At 33.8% G+C, this 14,562-nt stretch overlaps 1 protein-coding gene across 14 annotated transcripts in view; it reads left to right on the forward strand.

Moving 5' to 3' along the window:
* Positions 1-14,562, forward strand: part of MYCBP2 (MYC binding protein 2) — a 283,331-nt gene that overhangs the window by 75,594 nt on the left and 193,175 nt on the right. For 13 of the 14 annotated variants that reach the window (XM_032402809.1, XM_032402810.1, XM_032402815.1 and 10 more), the window contains exons 13-17: positions 289-453; positions 3,180-3,338; positions 4,863-5,067; positions 7,396-7,541; positions 7,867-7,968. In XM_032402809.1, the coding sequence (XP_032258700.1) occupies positions 289-453; positions 3,180-3,338; positions 4,863-5,067; positions 7,396-7,541; positions 7,867-7,968 (777 nt within the window). The remainder of the gene's footprint in view (positions 1-288; positions 454-3,179; positions 3,339-4,862; positions 5,068-7,395; positions 7,542-7,866; positions 7,969-14,562) is intronic. The other variant, XM_032402820.1, reaches the window with a different exon arrangement.

The following is a 14,562-nucleotide window of genomic DNA, read 5'->3' on the forward strand; positions in this document are numbered from 1 at the left end:
GGGCTCCCCAGAAGCCAGAAGTTTGGTAGAAAATTGGTGTTTCTCATTGGAAATTTCAGTGTGTAACAAAGAAAAGGATCTGACAGTGATAGCCTAAGTATTAATTAACCAGATGAGGCTTGCAGGTTGACTCATTTTAATTGACATGTTGGGAAGCCCAGGCCTTTGTGACGATAAATGAAGTGTATCATAAATGCATATATTTTTTCCTTGGGCTTTTTACACAAACCATTATTTTTATTTATACATAGATGCCTTAATTTTATTTGTTTTATGTTGTTTTTTAAGCTAAGAGCAGACGGCAATCAAAACCCTATAAACCTAAAAAGATAATTAAGATGGAAGGAAAGATTGTGGTGTATACAGCCTGCAATAACGGAAGTAGTTCTGTTATTTCTAAGGATGGAGAGCTATACATGTTTGGGAAAGATGCCATTTACTCTGACAGTTCAAGTAAGTTCAACTTAAACACATTTCACTTATGCAAACACATTTCACTTATGCAAAGAAAGTCTAGTACTAGACATTATATATTGGAAAGATAAGTGTAGAAAATTAACAGTTGTAGCATGCTTTCTCTAAATTTTTCACATTCTTTTTTTTTTTTTTTTTTAAAGATTTTTATTTATTTGAGAGAGAGAGAATGAGAGAGAGCGAGCACATGAGAGGGGGGAGGGTCAGAGGGAGAAGCAGACTCCCTGCCGAGCAGGGAGCCCGATGCGGGACTCGATCCAGGGACTCCAGGATCATGACCTGAGCCGAAGGCAGTCGCCTAACCAACTGAGCCACCCAGGCGCCCTTCACATTCTTTCCAAATACATTTTGTGATTCCTTCCTGTCTTATTGCTGGGAACAGTGTGACTAGTTCCATGCAGAGCTCATCACAGAGCCTGGCTAGTGCGGCTCTACTTTAGCTATTACTTTGTCTGGAAAGCTTTCCCTAGACTCAGTTCAGATGCTCTTGTGACATGTTCTTGGTAGTACCCTTGGGAAATGATTTTCATAACATAACTGATTGATAATTGATGAATTATCCATCTCTCCCATTAGATAGTTAGGGAGGGACTGTCTTTCTTATTTACTGTTGTATCCCCATTTCCCAACACAGTGTCTTATACATGGTAGGGTCGTAAGAATTACTTGTTAAGCAACTCAGTGACTGATAAACCAAAAGTGTAATGAGTGGATATGTGGGATAGGACTAGCCAAATGAAGAGTTTTATATTTATAAGCTCTCATCTCAAAAATTTGTTATGTTTGGTTACTAGATTTTCTTTCTAGCACTTAAGAAATGAGTATCATTGTGACAGCCCACTTGGTAGGATTTTATATTTGGTAAATATGTAAAGCCTGTGAATTTCTTGTGAAAAGGAAAACAGAATTAATGAAATTTATGGTTGGAAGTTTAAGTAATTGTCTCATTTCTGGAGAAATGACATATATTACACATTTCTAGCAATTATTAAGTTGAACTATACTCAGTTGATATGTGAATTGGCTTAATGTGGTAATATTTAGATCCTCAGTTGGCCTCAACTGTCAGTCAGAATTTGGGAGTGGGCTCATTAAAAATAATGTTCAATAAAGCTGTTGCTTGCTAAGACCTTGTTGCCTAGCACTGAAGAAAACTTGTGCATTTATTCAGTATGTGTTTATTGAGAACTGACAGTGTGCTACAGCTTGGTGGACCAGGCACACATGGCCCCTCTCTTTTTGAGGATCTGAGAGACGATTGGGCATTTTACAGCTTAAGTATTAGAGAGGTGTGTTTTAATGGTTATGGATATAGACCCAGATCCCAAGACTGCCACTTTTTAGTTGGCTAATAACTGGCTTAAATTCCTTAACTTTTCAGAGATTACTTTCATTTTTTTTTTCCATCTTCAAAAGGGAGCTTATGACAGTACCTGCTTTATATGGTTGTTATAAGATTGTAGAAGATAATGCTAATGAAATGCTAGCACAGAGCTGACATATGTAAGGGCCCAAGGTGTGTCAGGTGGTACTGTTAATAATAATAAATAATATTGCTAAATATACATGTCTTTTTCAAATAAACTAAGTACTAAAAATGGGAGTTTTTAAGCTAAAAAGACCTAAGTAATACAGGGTGGAAGAGAAGGTCACCTTAGGAAAGTGATACCTGAGAAAATAATGTGGAATGGTTTTTCCCAAAGTGTGATACAAGAATTATATTATTTGTAAATTAAAACAAATATAATGAATCATGGAACACTACATCAAAAACCAATGATGTACTGTATGCTGACTAACATAACATAATAAAATAAAATAAAACAAATACTTTAGTTTTTTCAAGAAGTCTTTATTTTAGTATATCTTGGAAATACTCAACAATCTTTGATATTTACTGTTGTTACTACCTGATAAGGTTAAAAATGCTTCGGTCAATTTAAAATTGTTGCAAAAATATTAAGATTATATGGGTAGCACTTGGATATGGCAAATATAATGAAAGTAATACGTGAATAAGTGTTGTAGGAACTGGCTAAACTAGTTAGCTATTGGGATTGTGGAAGAAAACACTGCAGGTTAAAAAGGATTGAAAAATGCTGCTTTGGAACATCTCACAGGTTTCTACAGAAACAATGGGATTTCAGTATACTCCAGGAAGTATTTTGTTGTGTTTGTCAATCCTTTTTATTTTTTTTAATTTTAATTTACATATAGTGTATTACTAGATTCAGAGGTAGAGTTCAGTGATTCATCAGTCTTACACCTAGTGCTCATTACATCACGTGCCCTCCTTCATTCCTTTTTAAGGCAAGTCAAAGTAGGTGAAGTACATGATTTATAGGCTCCTTTGTGCTTGGACCAGGAAAGTCTGAGAATTAGTGACCCTTCTGAGAATTGTTGAGAGTGTTGACATTTAAAGCAAACATTCAGGAGACGCAGGCTTGAGCCAATGGCCACAGTAAAAATTTGTCCCAAGTCTGGATGATAATGTTTTAAGATTTTGGGACTTCATCACAAACTTAAAAAATTAATTTACTGATACCCTGCCAGTCTTTTGCCCACTTATTTCTCATTTTGGTGGGTTATTTTATCCCAGAAATAAAAAGTTCTGCGTTGAGGTGGTCCTTTTATAATACTGAAGATTTACTAGACTCAGTAAGGTTTTATTGTTGTTCCTTACCAAATTTGTATCTGTCCTATAGGTTTGGTAACAGATTTGAAGGGCCATTTTGTAACTCAGGTGGCTATGGGCAAAGCTCATACTTGTGTTTTAATGAAGAATGGAGAAGTTTGGACATTTGGTGTAAATAATAAAGGACAGTGTGGACGAGACACTGGTGCCATGAACCAAGGGGGGAAAGGTAGGTGTTGGACATGTGGATATTAAATTTTGTGTCATCTTTTCATCTTTTTTTTCATTAAGTTTTTTAGAATAACTTGGGGACTAATCTTACTCTTTTCAAAACAAGTGGCTCTTTAATATCATACTTATAAAATAGGAAAACCACTGAATTTCTTATCTTTTTGATATAACTGAAACATTTGAATATACTTTAGACTTTTAATTTTTGAGCAAATGAACTTGAGTGTTTTTCTTTCTTTTTTTTCTTTTAAAGTTTATTTATTTAAGTAATCTCTATATCCGACATGGGGCTCAAACTCATGACCCCAAGATCCAGAGTCACATGCTCTCTTGACTGAGCCAGCCAGGCGCCCCAATTTTTAAAAATTTTATATAAAATATAATAACACTTATTTGATTTAGCATTTTGAGTGACTAAATTATTCTAGAAAAGTGCATCTTTCAAACTCTTCATTATTAGTTCCTTTTACACCACACAATTTCAGTTTTAACTGTTTTTGGCAGCAGCCTATCTGGGAAATATTATCTTCCTGTTTAATAGCACACGCTACCTGTAATTTCACCCATTCCCGACAACTAAAAATGATTCTTAAGAATACTTGGCCTTTTACGAAGAGCTAAATTATAGATGCACCTTACTGCTTTGCCCTAATACTCAGGCTATTGACTTTATGAGTTTCATTTCTGTTGTTACAAGTATTTATAGATTATTCATTCTCATTGTATAGTAATCAGTTTTGTGAATATACCACAGTTTGGGAATCTTTTCAAGTATTACGGACATTTGGGTAGTTTCTAGTTTTGGTTATTATAAATAGAGTTGCTATGAACATTTCTAGTGAATGTTGGTGGAAAGTTGTATGCTTTTCTTTTAGGCATATAACTAGGAGTAGAATGGCTGGGTCCCTCATTTTTCTTTTAATTTGCATTCCCTGACTATTAGTAGTATGTTAGACCATCTCTTCAAACTTCTTAGTTTTCTTGCCTTCTTATTGATTTGTAGGAACTTTTGATATATTATGTTGTATGTGTTACACATATCTTTGACTAACTAGCTTATCCTTTACATTTACTTATGATTTCATTTGTGTATGTAATTTCTAAACTTTGGTGACAAGTTTTTCATTATTTTTCTTTTATAAATTTTTGCCAGTTGCTAGTAATGGGAGGATGTTCTAGAGGGGAGGGACTCATGGCTTAGAGCACGGTTGGGAGACATTCTTCCGTCTGTTGAATGACAGTGTTGGCACTGAGGATGGAAATGAAGGACTAAAATCAACAAAAATTAAAAGTATGATTGGCAGAAAGTAATAGCTAAGAGGTGTTCCTGCCTTCCCTCTTTTTGCAGAAAGGAAATGAGAGCATTTATTTGTGGTTCCTATATTAAATTTTATTTTTGTTGCTCTTATATTTTAGCATTACATTGTATATTCACTTTGATTAGTATATGTTACATAATTTTACCAGTTTTGTTGACATAGGAATAATCTACATAAAAGTTATAAATTGATCTGTCAAATAGGGTTTGGAGTTGAAAATATGGCAACAGCAATGGATGAAGACCTGGAAGAAGAACTAGATGACAAAGATGAGAAGTCCATGATGTGCCCTCCAGGCATGCATAAATGGAAGCTGGAGCAGTGCATGGTGTGCACCGTCTGTGGGGACTGTACGGATTATGGAGCCAGTTGCGTCAGCAGTGGGCGTCCAGACAGAGTCCCTGGAGGGTAAGAACGTGATGAATGCTGAAGAAATAAGACACTAGCAGAAAAGGTGCACAGCACATTTCTTTTCAAAATTATTCCAGAGTGTATTCTACTTTGTTGTTTCTTGAGGGCATATTGGCGTATACGTGTAATTCTAATAATTGTTTTCTGTTATAATAATTTCTAATTTAGTGTCAGTTTTATTTAAGTTGCTTTTCTTTCATTTGATTCATTTAAACCATTCTTTAAAAACAAGTCAAGAAACAAACTGAGGGTTCTAGAGGGGAGAGGGGTGGGAGGATGGGTTAGCCTGGTGATGGGTATTAAAGAGGGCAGGTACTGAATGGAGCACTGGGTGTTATACGCAAACAATGAATCATGGAACACTACATCAAAACTAATGATGTAATGTATGGTGACTAACATAATAAAATTTAAAAAAAAAAGAAAAAATATGGAAAACAAACAAGTCGTAGGGGCACCTGGGCGGCTCAGTCAAGCATCTGCCTTCGGCTCAAGTCATGATCCCAAGGTCCTGGGATTGAGCCCCTCATCAGGCTCCCTGCTCAGCGGGGAGTCTGCTTCTCCCTCCTGCTTGTGATCTCTCTTGCTGTCTCTCAAATAAATAAATAAAATCCTTAAAAAAATAAATAAATAAAAACAAGTCATAAATTTCTTAAAGTCTTGGGGCTCTACCTTAATTTGTGTTCTTTTCCTAAGACTGTTTTAATGCCAAATATCTATTCATTTTTGTTGAACATTAATCTTTTCTGGATGGAATTATCAAATATCATATAAAATACTCGATTAAAGACATATAATTTTCTTTTAAATTAAATTTATGTTCACAATTTTAGGTGTTCTAGGAACTATTACTTCTAAAGTTGCATTATACTTATTTATATTTATCCTCTTTTGCTTTTGTTGGACCTTTTTTTTTCCCCCTTGGGGTCCCATGTTATCATTATTTTAAACTTTATATGTGAGTTTGGCAGAATCAGAATGCAAGTTTTCCCCTTGAATGTTGGGGAGAATTTTATACTTGGCCTAACATATGAAAATAAATAATTTATAACAGGCCTTTTCTTTTAGGCTATTGAAATATTGTGATTTTTTAACAGTAAGTTTTCTCTGAACTTAAGCAGTTGGTAAGTATCATAAATGAATTTCTGAATTCTCTGATCCTTCCTAAAATTATTCTTTATGTGCTTTTCCCCAGAGATCTACTATCAGTTTCCAGTAATTATTTATAACTTAAACCTATAGACCTAAATGGACAGTACCTAACCAAATATAGTAACTTACTTATTAATGAGGCAAAAATGAATAAATGAATAAAATTAACATAAGACTATATGCCAGGACACTCTGCACTATTAAAAATGACTTCAATTATTATAGAATTGTGGCTACATATCTTAGAATAAATTTAGAATGCCACATTATCTTTTAAACAGTGCGTATAGACAATGTAGTAGGGCATATTAGTTTATCAGTTTTTACTTCTATAGTTAGTGATCTTCCAAATTGTCAATAATGCTTGCATTTTAAACCCAGGAGTTTCACAGGGCACCTAGCTATGTCTTTCAAAACTGCTGCCAGGTAGATCCTTTCTCTTGTACCACCACAAATCTGGATAACCGCAGGCTCAGTGAAGCTGTCTGAAGGTTTTCACTTCCGATCCAGCAATAACATTAAAGCTGTGACTTCTATCTACATCCACGAAATAGGTGACTAAGAAGTTAGTTGTTCACTGACCCTGTAGGCAACTTCTGGGAGTGTTCTTGTCCTCAGTTGTAATCCAGTGGCATACACTTAGTTCACAACTGATAAGAACAGGACAAAGAAGAGGAAAAGGAACAGGCAATTGGACCCAGTGGAAGGAGAGAATGAGAGATGATGGCATATAAAGGAGGGAGAGAAAAGCTGGCAAGCTGAGCTCACTTACTGATGGCTATGCACACCTTTAAGTTAGCTGGTGGAGAACAGTGTTTGTTTGGTAATTGACTAACCCACTCAGACCATTTAATAGTAAGCTGCTGGTGCTTTACTAATTGTGATAACTTCTAAAATATTTGTTAATAGTGGTTTTGAGGATGGCAGAATCCATTTGTATTTTCTATAGAAATACACCAATTATACCTATGAGGAGCTTAATAAACTCTTGTTTTTAGTTATTCCATCTATTCATACCTATTCGGTTCTTTAAAATTGGCACATGCTGATCTGAAGGGATGATTTCATTGCTAACTCATATAACTTAATTTCAGAAATCCTGAAAAGACATTATAGAAAAGAGTTTTAGGGAAAGAGTAGAAGCATTTCAGTTAATTATTTTTATTTTTTAAGGATCTGTGGTTGTGGTTCCGGAGAATCTGGCTGTGCCGTGTGTGGGTGTTGCAAGGCTTGTGCAAGAGAGTTGGATGGTCAGGAGGCAAGACAAAGAGGAATTCTTGATGCAGTGAAGGAGATGATACCTTTAGATCTTCTGTTAGGTAATGTGATGGATTGTACTACACATCTTGTCCTCAGCTCAGTAATTTATATTAGTATGTGCTAAAAAAATTGATAGTTAACTATGCAGTACTGCGTATATGGTAGCTGATAGTGTATCACTAATTAAAGGGTAAGGCTCTTTTTCTCTTTTTTGCTAAGATTCTTCGAGTAAAAATAATTTGTGTTTTCATCAGTGTTTTGTTAGCTTTTACTTTCTTGAATTTCATACAGTTCTTTCATATCTATTATTGTATCTATCTATATATGTTTTTTTTTTGTGTTTCTTTGTGGTTTTTGTTTTTTTTTTTTTGGTCAATCATCTAGCTGTCCCAGTACCTGGGGTTAACATTGAAGAACACCTTCAGTTACGACAAGAAGAAAAACGACAACGTGTAATCAGGAGACACAGATTAGAGGAAGGAAGAGGTAAGATGTAGCTGCAGAGAAAAAGTATATGAAAATCCATTTTCTTATCGTATACTGAGACCACTGAAAGTTTACAGAATAGGCTGACTTGGTAAGACATTGCAATTAAAATTAGTAACATTATAGTTACATATGAAAATCATGTGAAAATATTCAGAGTATTTACATTTGTGCTATTAACTTAGACTTAATTTAGTAGAATAGGGTGTTTATATAGTAAGTCAGGCGTATTAAGAATTGTGCCATCTGCCAGCATCAAAAGCTATTAGCAATGGCAACTTAAAAAATGTATATGAATTCTAAGAACTGGTCTTTCTCCCAGATTTTGGACTCGTGGTTGTTATTTAACCATAAACAACAGATTAGTTTAATATAGTATTTTAATTTCTGTTTTCTTAGTCATCTATGATCATTTCCATTTGAGCACGGTCCCAGCATTCTTCTTTCAATCCAGTGCATAATTATGTTTTTATATGTCTTCTTTTTTTTTTTCCCCCAAAAAAGCTTATTCTGGTTATGTACAAGAAGGGTAAGTTGGAGAGTTTTGCAGGTTTTAATTGCAAAGATAGGTGTATTGTTTCTCTTTTCCTCATTGTTTATGACCATTTCTCAGCCTGAAAATACATTTCACTGTGGTTATAAGCAGATAGTAAAATACAGATATTTTAATATACATCCAATAGCAGAGATAAATATAAATATTACTAAAGCTGTTGTTGCCCAGTAGAATCTTTTCTTTGTAGGATTAAGACAGACGGTTAAAGAGATCTGTGATTTTATTCCTCTGCCAGGCAAAATCTTGATTGGAAATATTTACTGATAGTGCGTATTTTAAATGCTTGTTAGAAATGACATGAGACTTGATAAATGAAATAAAATCTGTTATCCATTTAACCACCATTGCAAATTTTTTCTAGGTACTTTTTTTTAATGTAAAATGGAATAAGTCATAAAATATATAGCATGTTTGGTAAATTCTATTTTTATTAAACTTAAGTTGTAAAACATATGCTTGGAACTTGAAGATTGTTCTTTATAGGATCTAATAAACAATCTGATTAATTGATATAGGAATATTTGCTGTTAGCTGGCTATGTTTACATAAAATCATTACCTTTAAAAGTGGTTTATTTTAATGAGAATGTAGATACTGTCATTGTTTACATTATATAAATATGGGGAAAATTGCATATTAAATATTTTATAGAAAATAGGGTAAAATTTAAGTTCTAGGTCTTTATGACAAATGGTAATTGAGTGACAGTTTCTTTTAATATGATTTGTTTAAGGATAATTATCAGTGCATCTTTTTACTACCTGTTTTTTCTCTTTTGGGAAATATTGGGTTGAATCATATGAATTGACCTACAAAAAACAGCAATTTCTTATGTTTCAAGCAAAGTATAGCAAATCCTCATGATGGCATGTAATTGCTTGCTCTGCGTGTTTTGTTAGTTTTTTTCTCCCTCTGTAAAAAAGCTTTTCTTCTCTAGCTGTAGTATGTTTCTGCATATCAAAAGTAAAAGAACATTGATTATGCATTAGTTCAACAAAATTTTGTGATTGCAGAATATTCTTTTGCCATTTATTTTAAAATGTGTCATAGACCTTAAAAATATAAACTCTAGCCTTTCAAAGGTTTAAAAAAGTCCATTATTTAAATATTTACAGAGATTTTATTACTGTATCTGATTTTATAAACACAGACTTATGTTCTAGGCAATTGGTGTAGATTTTCTGACAAGTCCGTTTCATCCTCTGTCCTCAATATATAGAAAGATTATTGGTTCACAGAAATTTTGTCTTGTCTTTATTTTTTGGTTGAGCTCTTTCTTACACATTTTTTCATTTTTGTTTAAACACAGTATATAGTAAAATATGTAGTAAATATCTTTTCTTGATGGGTTAGGATCTTCATTATGGACCTTAATTATGGCATTCGTTACCTTATGTGATACTGAAATTTGTGCATATTAGAACCATGTCCTTGCTTTGCACAATCGCCATCATTACTATGGAATTGTGCAGTGAGGACATGTTACAATATGCATGTGTTTCATTTAACACAGTACAATGCAAAGAGAAGCCTGTTTGTACATTTTGTTTTATAAAAATACTTCTAAATAAGAATTTTAACTGTGTACCCATTTTTAAAAGTCAGACTGCAGATTCTTATTCAATGACTTTAGGAAATTCTTACACCATATTAAAATAATTGAAAGCCAGTATGGTGATATGACACTTTTATGATAGTATCTTTATATTCTTTCCCAGTACTCCATTGCTAGCAATTTTATAAGAAAACAAAATAAAATATACACAGAGATATATCCACACTTGCATAGGGAAAAAAACTAGAAAGGTAAATACCAAAATGTTAGTAGTGATTTTTCCTGAAAAGTGAGTTTATAGGTGATTTTTATTTTGTTCTTTATAATGTTTCTAAATAATCTCCAATATGTGTATTACTTTATAAACAAAATAAGAGCTATGTTTTTAAAACTTAAGTCATTGTTTCTTGAAAAAATAAAGACTAGTTCTAAGGCATTTGTACTTTACCTTTGCTTTTTAAAAAATATTTTTATGTTAATTGGATGGAGGAATGCCTTTTAAGTACTGCGCTTTTCATTATGGTAGGACAGTGGTTCTCAAAGTGGTCTCAAAGGGACCAGCATCACGAGCACTTGTTACAGTTGCCTGTTCTCAGGCCCTACCTCAGACCCTCTGAATCAGAAATTCAGGGAGCAGAGCCCAGCAAACTGTGTTTGAACAAGCCTACCAGGTAATTCTGGTGGTGCTAAAGTGTGAGAACTGCTGCTCCCGGGCAGGGATGTTCAGAGTTGCTTCCATGCACCTTCTACAGCAGAATACCTGGGGCTGCGTCCGAATTTCTGCCTTCTGCTAAAGAGCTAGGGAGAATTGTTTGTCTTGTTTTGTCTTAATGAGGAAGACAAAACAAAATAAAATAAATTTTTAGTATTCCAACTGCCACACATACCTGTATTTTTTTTTCTTAGCCTCTTCATGGTACTTCTTAGTTATTAACAGTTTAGTGATAAGTTAGTAATTATACTCATTAATAATTGGCTTTTACCTCTGTTGAAATTTCAGAACTTCAGGATTAGATTATATCAAATTATTTTACTTGATTTATCTGTCTCATCCTATTTATCAAGTTTGTGTTGTTTCAAAGTTGATCAGAATTTTAGGACCTAGTCCTTGTATTAAAGCTTTGCTCAGCCTCAGGCCTATTGATGTAATTTAGCTGCAGCTGTTTATGACACAGACTTATATAATGGAATGTGCTGTTGAAACCTGAAAGAACAGTGTTATTACTGCATTTTTATTAATTTGGCACTTAGTCTTTAAATTTTTTATATTATTCTTTTAGGTAATGTTTTTCTTAAATGTATATTCTTAGGTACCAGTGTATTCATTTACATATTTTATTTCAGTGACATTTGTGATAAATTTTAGCTTTTTAGGTAATACAGGGTTGGTTGATGTTTAAATTCTCTGAGTCTTCTGTTAACTTTGTAGGTGAAATGCTTGTTCAGTGGAATTTTTAAGTAGAACTCTCTTAACTCCTCAGAACTACTGGGTGGTTGTATCAATGATCTTATCTTTGTATTCCCTTTCAGTGCTCTCTTGTAAGGAGAACTAAGCTCAAATAATGTTGGCTACTTTTCTTTCTTTTCCCCTAAATGTCATCAGACTTTCATAATTGGGAGCTGTAGATGGCCGTGAGCTTATGTCCTGGCTTGCCTGGGAAGTCGCATTTTATGTTGACTGTCCAGGCCCTTTTCTTCTCAGTAGTTTCACTCGGGTGATAGGTTCTGTGGTTAGCGAAGAAGCTATGTGGCATGGCAGTCACAGCATAGCTTCTGAAGTTAGGCTTTGGTTCAGACCCTGGCTTCTTAACTTTTACTGGGGATGTATGATCCTGGAATTTAACCACTCTGAACCTCCCTTTTCTGAACCTTTAAAATGAGGATTACATGCAATGTAGTAAGATAACCACTGGTAGAATTTTGGTGTACTTTCTTCCAATTTTTTTGTATGTATACTTTTTTGTTATCTTATATCATTTCATACTGTGATATATATTGGTGTCCTGTTTTTTTTCCCTTTGATATTAGATCAGAAGAAAATTTTTGTGCTTTATTGCAGTGCCGTTTTAAAGTAATATGGGGATTCTCTTTATTTTCTAATCAAGTTTTATACATTTCGAGTTGTATCACTGACAGTTTTGTTTTACGTATTTGGTTAATGTGATAGTATATACATTTTTTTTAATCTTGCTTAAATTTTTTTCCTAACCTTCCCATTCTTTCTACCAAGCAAATGAGGTTTAATCTAATGGGTATACTTCCATATCTTACTCCATTATAATATATCTACACATATATCTACTATGCTGATATCTACCCATGTGTGAAAGTATAGGCAAGTGTTTATTTACAAAAGTGGCATTGTATTAGAGATACAGTTCTTTGCAGCATCTTTTTCTCATTTTACATCATGAAGACACACTAAATTAGTAAATATTGGTCTACTACATTATATTTAAGAGCTATATAGTATATTGTAATGTGGCTGTACTGCAGTTTATTCAACTATTATTTTGTTGATGGACATTTAGGTTATTTTCAAGTTTTTGTGGGTTTTTCTACAATAAATATTTTTAAACTTATAGCCATATTGGAGTTTTTGTTTATATAGTAGAGCTTCGGAGAAATAGAATATCTGGGCCAGAGAGTGTTTATGTTTTAAATTTTAACAGATTTCAAATTGTTTTTGAAATGTTACAGTTTATCTTCTCCAGACTAATATCTGAGAGTGATGTTTTCTTCTAGCATCATATGTATTGTTCTTCTTAATTTTTATAAAACATGATGAAGTGTTCTCTCATTGCTGATTTAAATAGCACAAAAGCATTTTCTGTGTAAAAAACCTACATAAAGATTTCTTGGGGCGCTTGGGTGGCTCAGTCAGTTAAGCATCTGACTCTTGATTTTGGAACAGGTCATGATCTCAGCGTTGTGGGATTGAGCCCTGCATCAGGTTAGCACTCATTGGGAAGTCTGTTTGAGAGTCTCTTTCCCTGTCCCTCTCCCTCTGCCCCTCCCCCTGCTCATGTGCTCATGCTCTCTCTCTCTCCCTCAAATAAATAAATAGATCTAAAAAAAAATTTCTCTACAGCCTCATCTCTTTTTACTCTTTTTCCTGTTCCCTATGCCTGTTTTTTTTCCCCATCTGTGAACCTTTGTAGTACTACTACCTCTTTAAGTCTTAGCTTATGTGGTATTTTCTCTTCTTGTACCCCAAAACTGCCTACATTCCCACTCTTAAGGTTTGCTGGCTGCCCCTTCAGTGTGCTTAATTTTCTCATAACACACAGTCATAATTTCTTGTTGAGTTGTGTGTAAACTCTCCCTCCCTCCCCTCCCCACATTAGACTGCGAGCTTCTGAAAGCAGAGATGGTGTCTTGTTTTTCCAAGAGTTCCCAGGACCAAGTGTAGTGCCTGAAATTGGTCAGTACTTAATATGTCTTTGTTGACTAATTGAAAACATTTCATGGATGTCTCAACACCTCTACAATAAAGTTTCATGGTAGAAAAAGATTGTAATTACCTGTTTTTCATATGTAGCTCCAGACTCATTTCCTGTCACTTTCTGCTTCATAACCCTGCACTCCATCCATTTTGGCTATTATGTGTGTTTTTAATGACTATACAATATTGTTTAATCTCTGCTTGCTTTTATAAATCCTGTTTCTTTTGCCTGGAATGCCCTCTCTTTCCTTCTTTCTCTCGGCAAACTTTTTCTCATTCTTTCACCCAAGTAGATAGATCACTTTTCATCCTTCAGGGTGTGTACAGATTTCCTTTATAACATTTATCACAACATACTGCAACTCTTAGTTGTTTTATTTCTATCTTCCCTATTGGACTAAATTCTAATGAGATCTGTGTCTTTGTCATAATATACATGTACCTGGTGTCTGTTACATTAAAGATAAAAAATGGCAAATAAGTGAATGACTGAACTATGTTTATAAGAAAAATTGTTTTAGTCCATGGCACATGACTATTTTAGAACCTGATAGCCTGATATAAGTGGTGATTTAAATTGAGCTCAGATGGTATACTTTCTAGGCATGATTGCCTGTGGGCCTTCTAAATTTTTATATCGAGAGACCCTAAAAAGATTGAATTTAGTGAGAAGCTAAATAACTATGAATATTATGGGTGTAATATTTTTATAGGAAGAAATAATATCCCAAGCAGACCACAGAAATCAGAAAAGGGTACTGTAACTTAATATTACTGTTATTTTGATATTTATAGTTCTTTGGGGTAGTTGGAAAGTGTCTCATGCTTTTTAGAGTGGTTTATATTAATTGAAAAAAAAAATGCATGTTGAAGAAATAAGACATTTTGTTCATATTTATCTAATCTTAGCTTGAAAATAATTGCTACTGCATTACTAGGAAATAATATTTAATTTTTCTGTTAACTTTAAATTAGCATATTTCTATCTGTAGTAATCATAGAATATGTTATTCTTGGTTTTTCGTAGAATTGGTGATG

Source organism: Phoca vitulina, unplaced genomic scaffold (genome assembly GCF_004348235.1).
Source record: "Phoca vitulina isolate PV1807 unplaced genomic scaffold, GSC_HSeal_1.0 scaffold5, whole genome shotgun sequence".
Classification (NCBI taxonomy): Eukaryota; Metazoa; Chordata; class Mammalia; order Carnivora; family Phocidae; genus Phoca; species Phoca vitulina.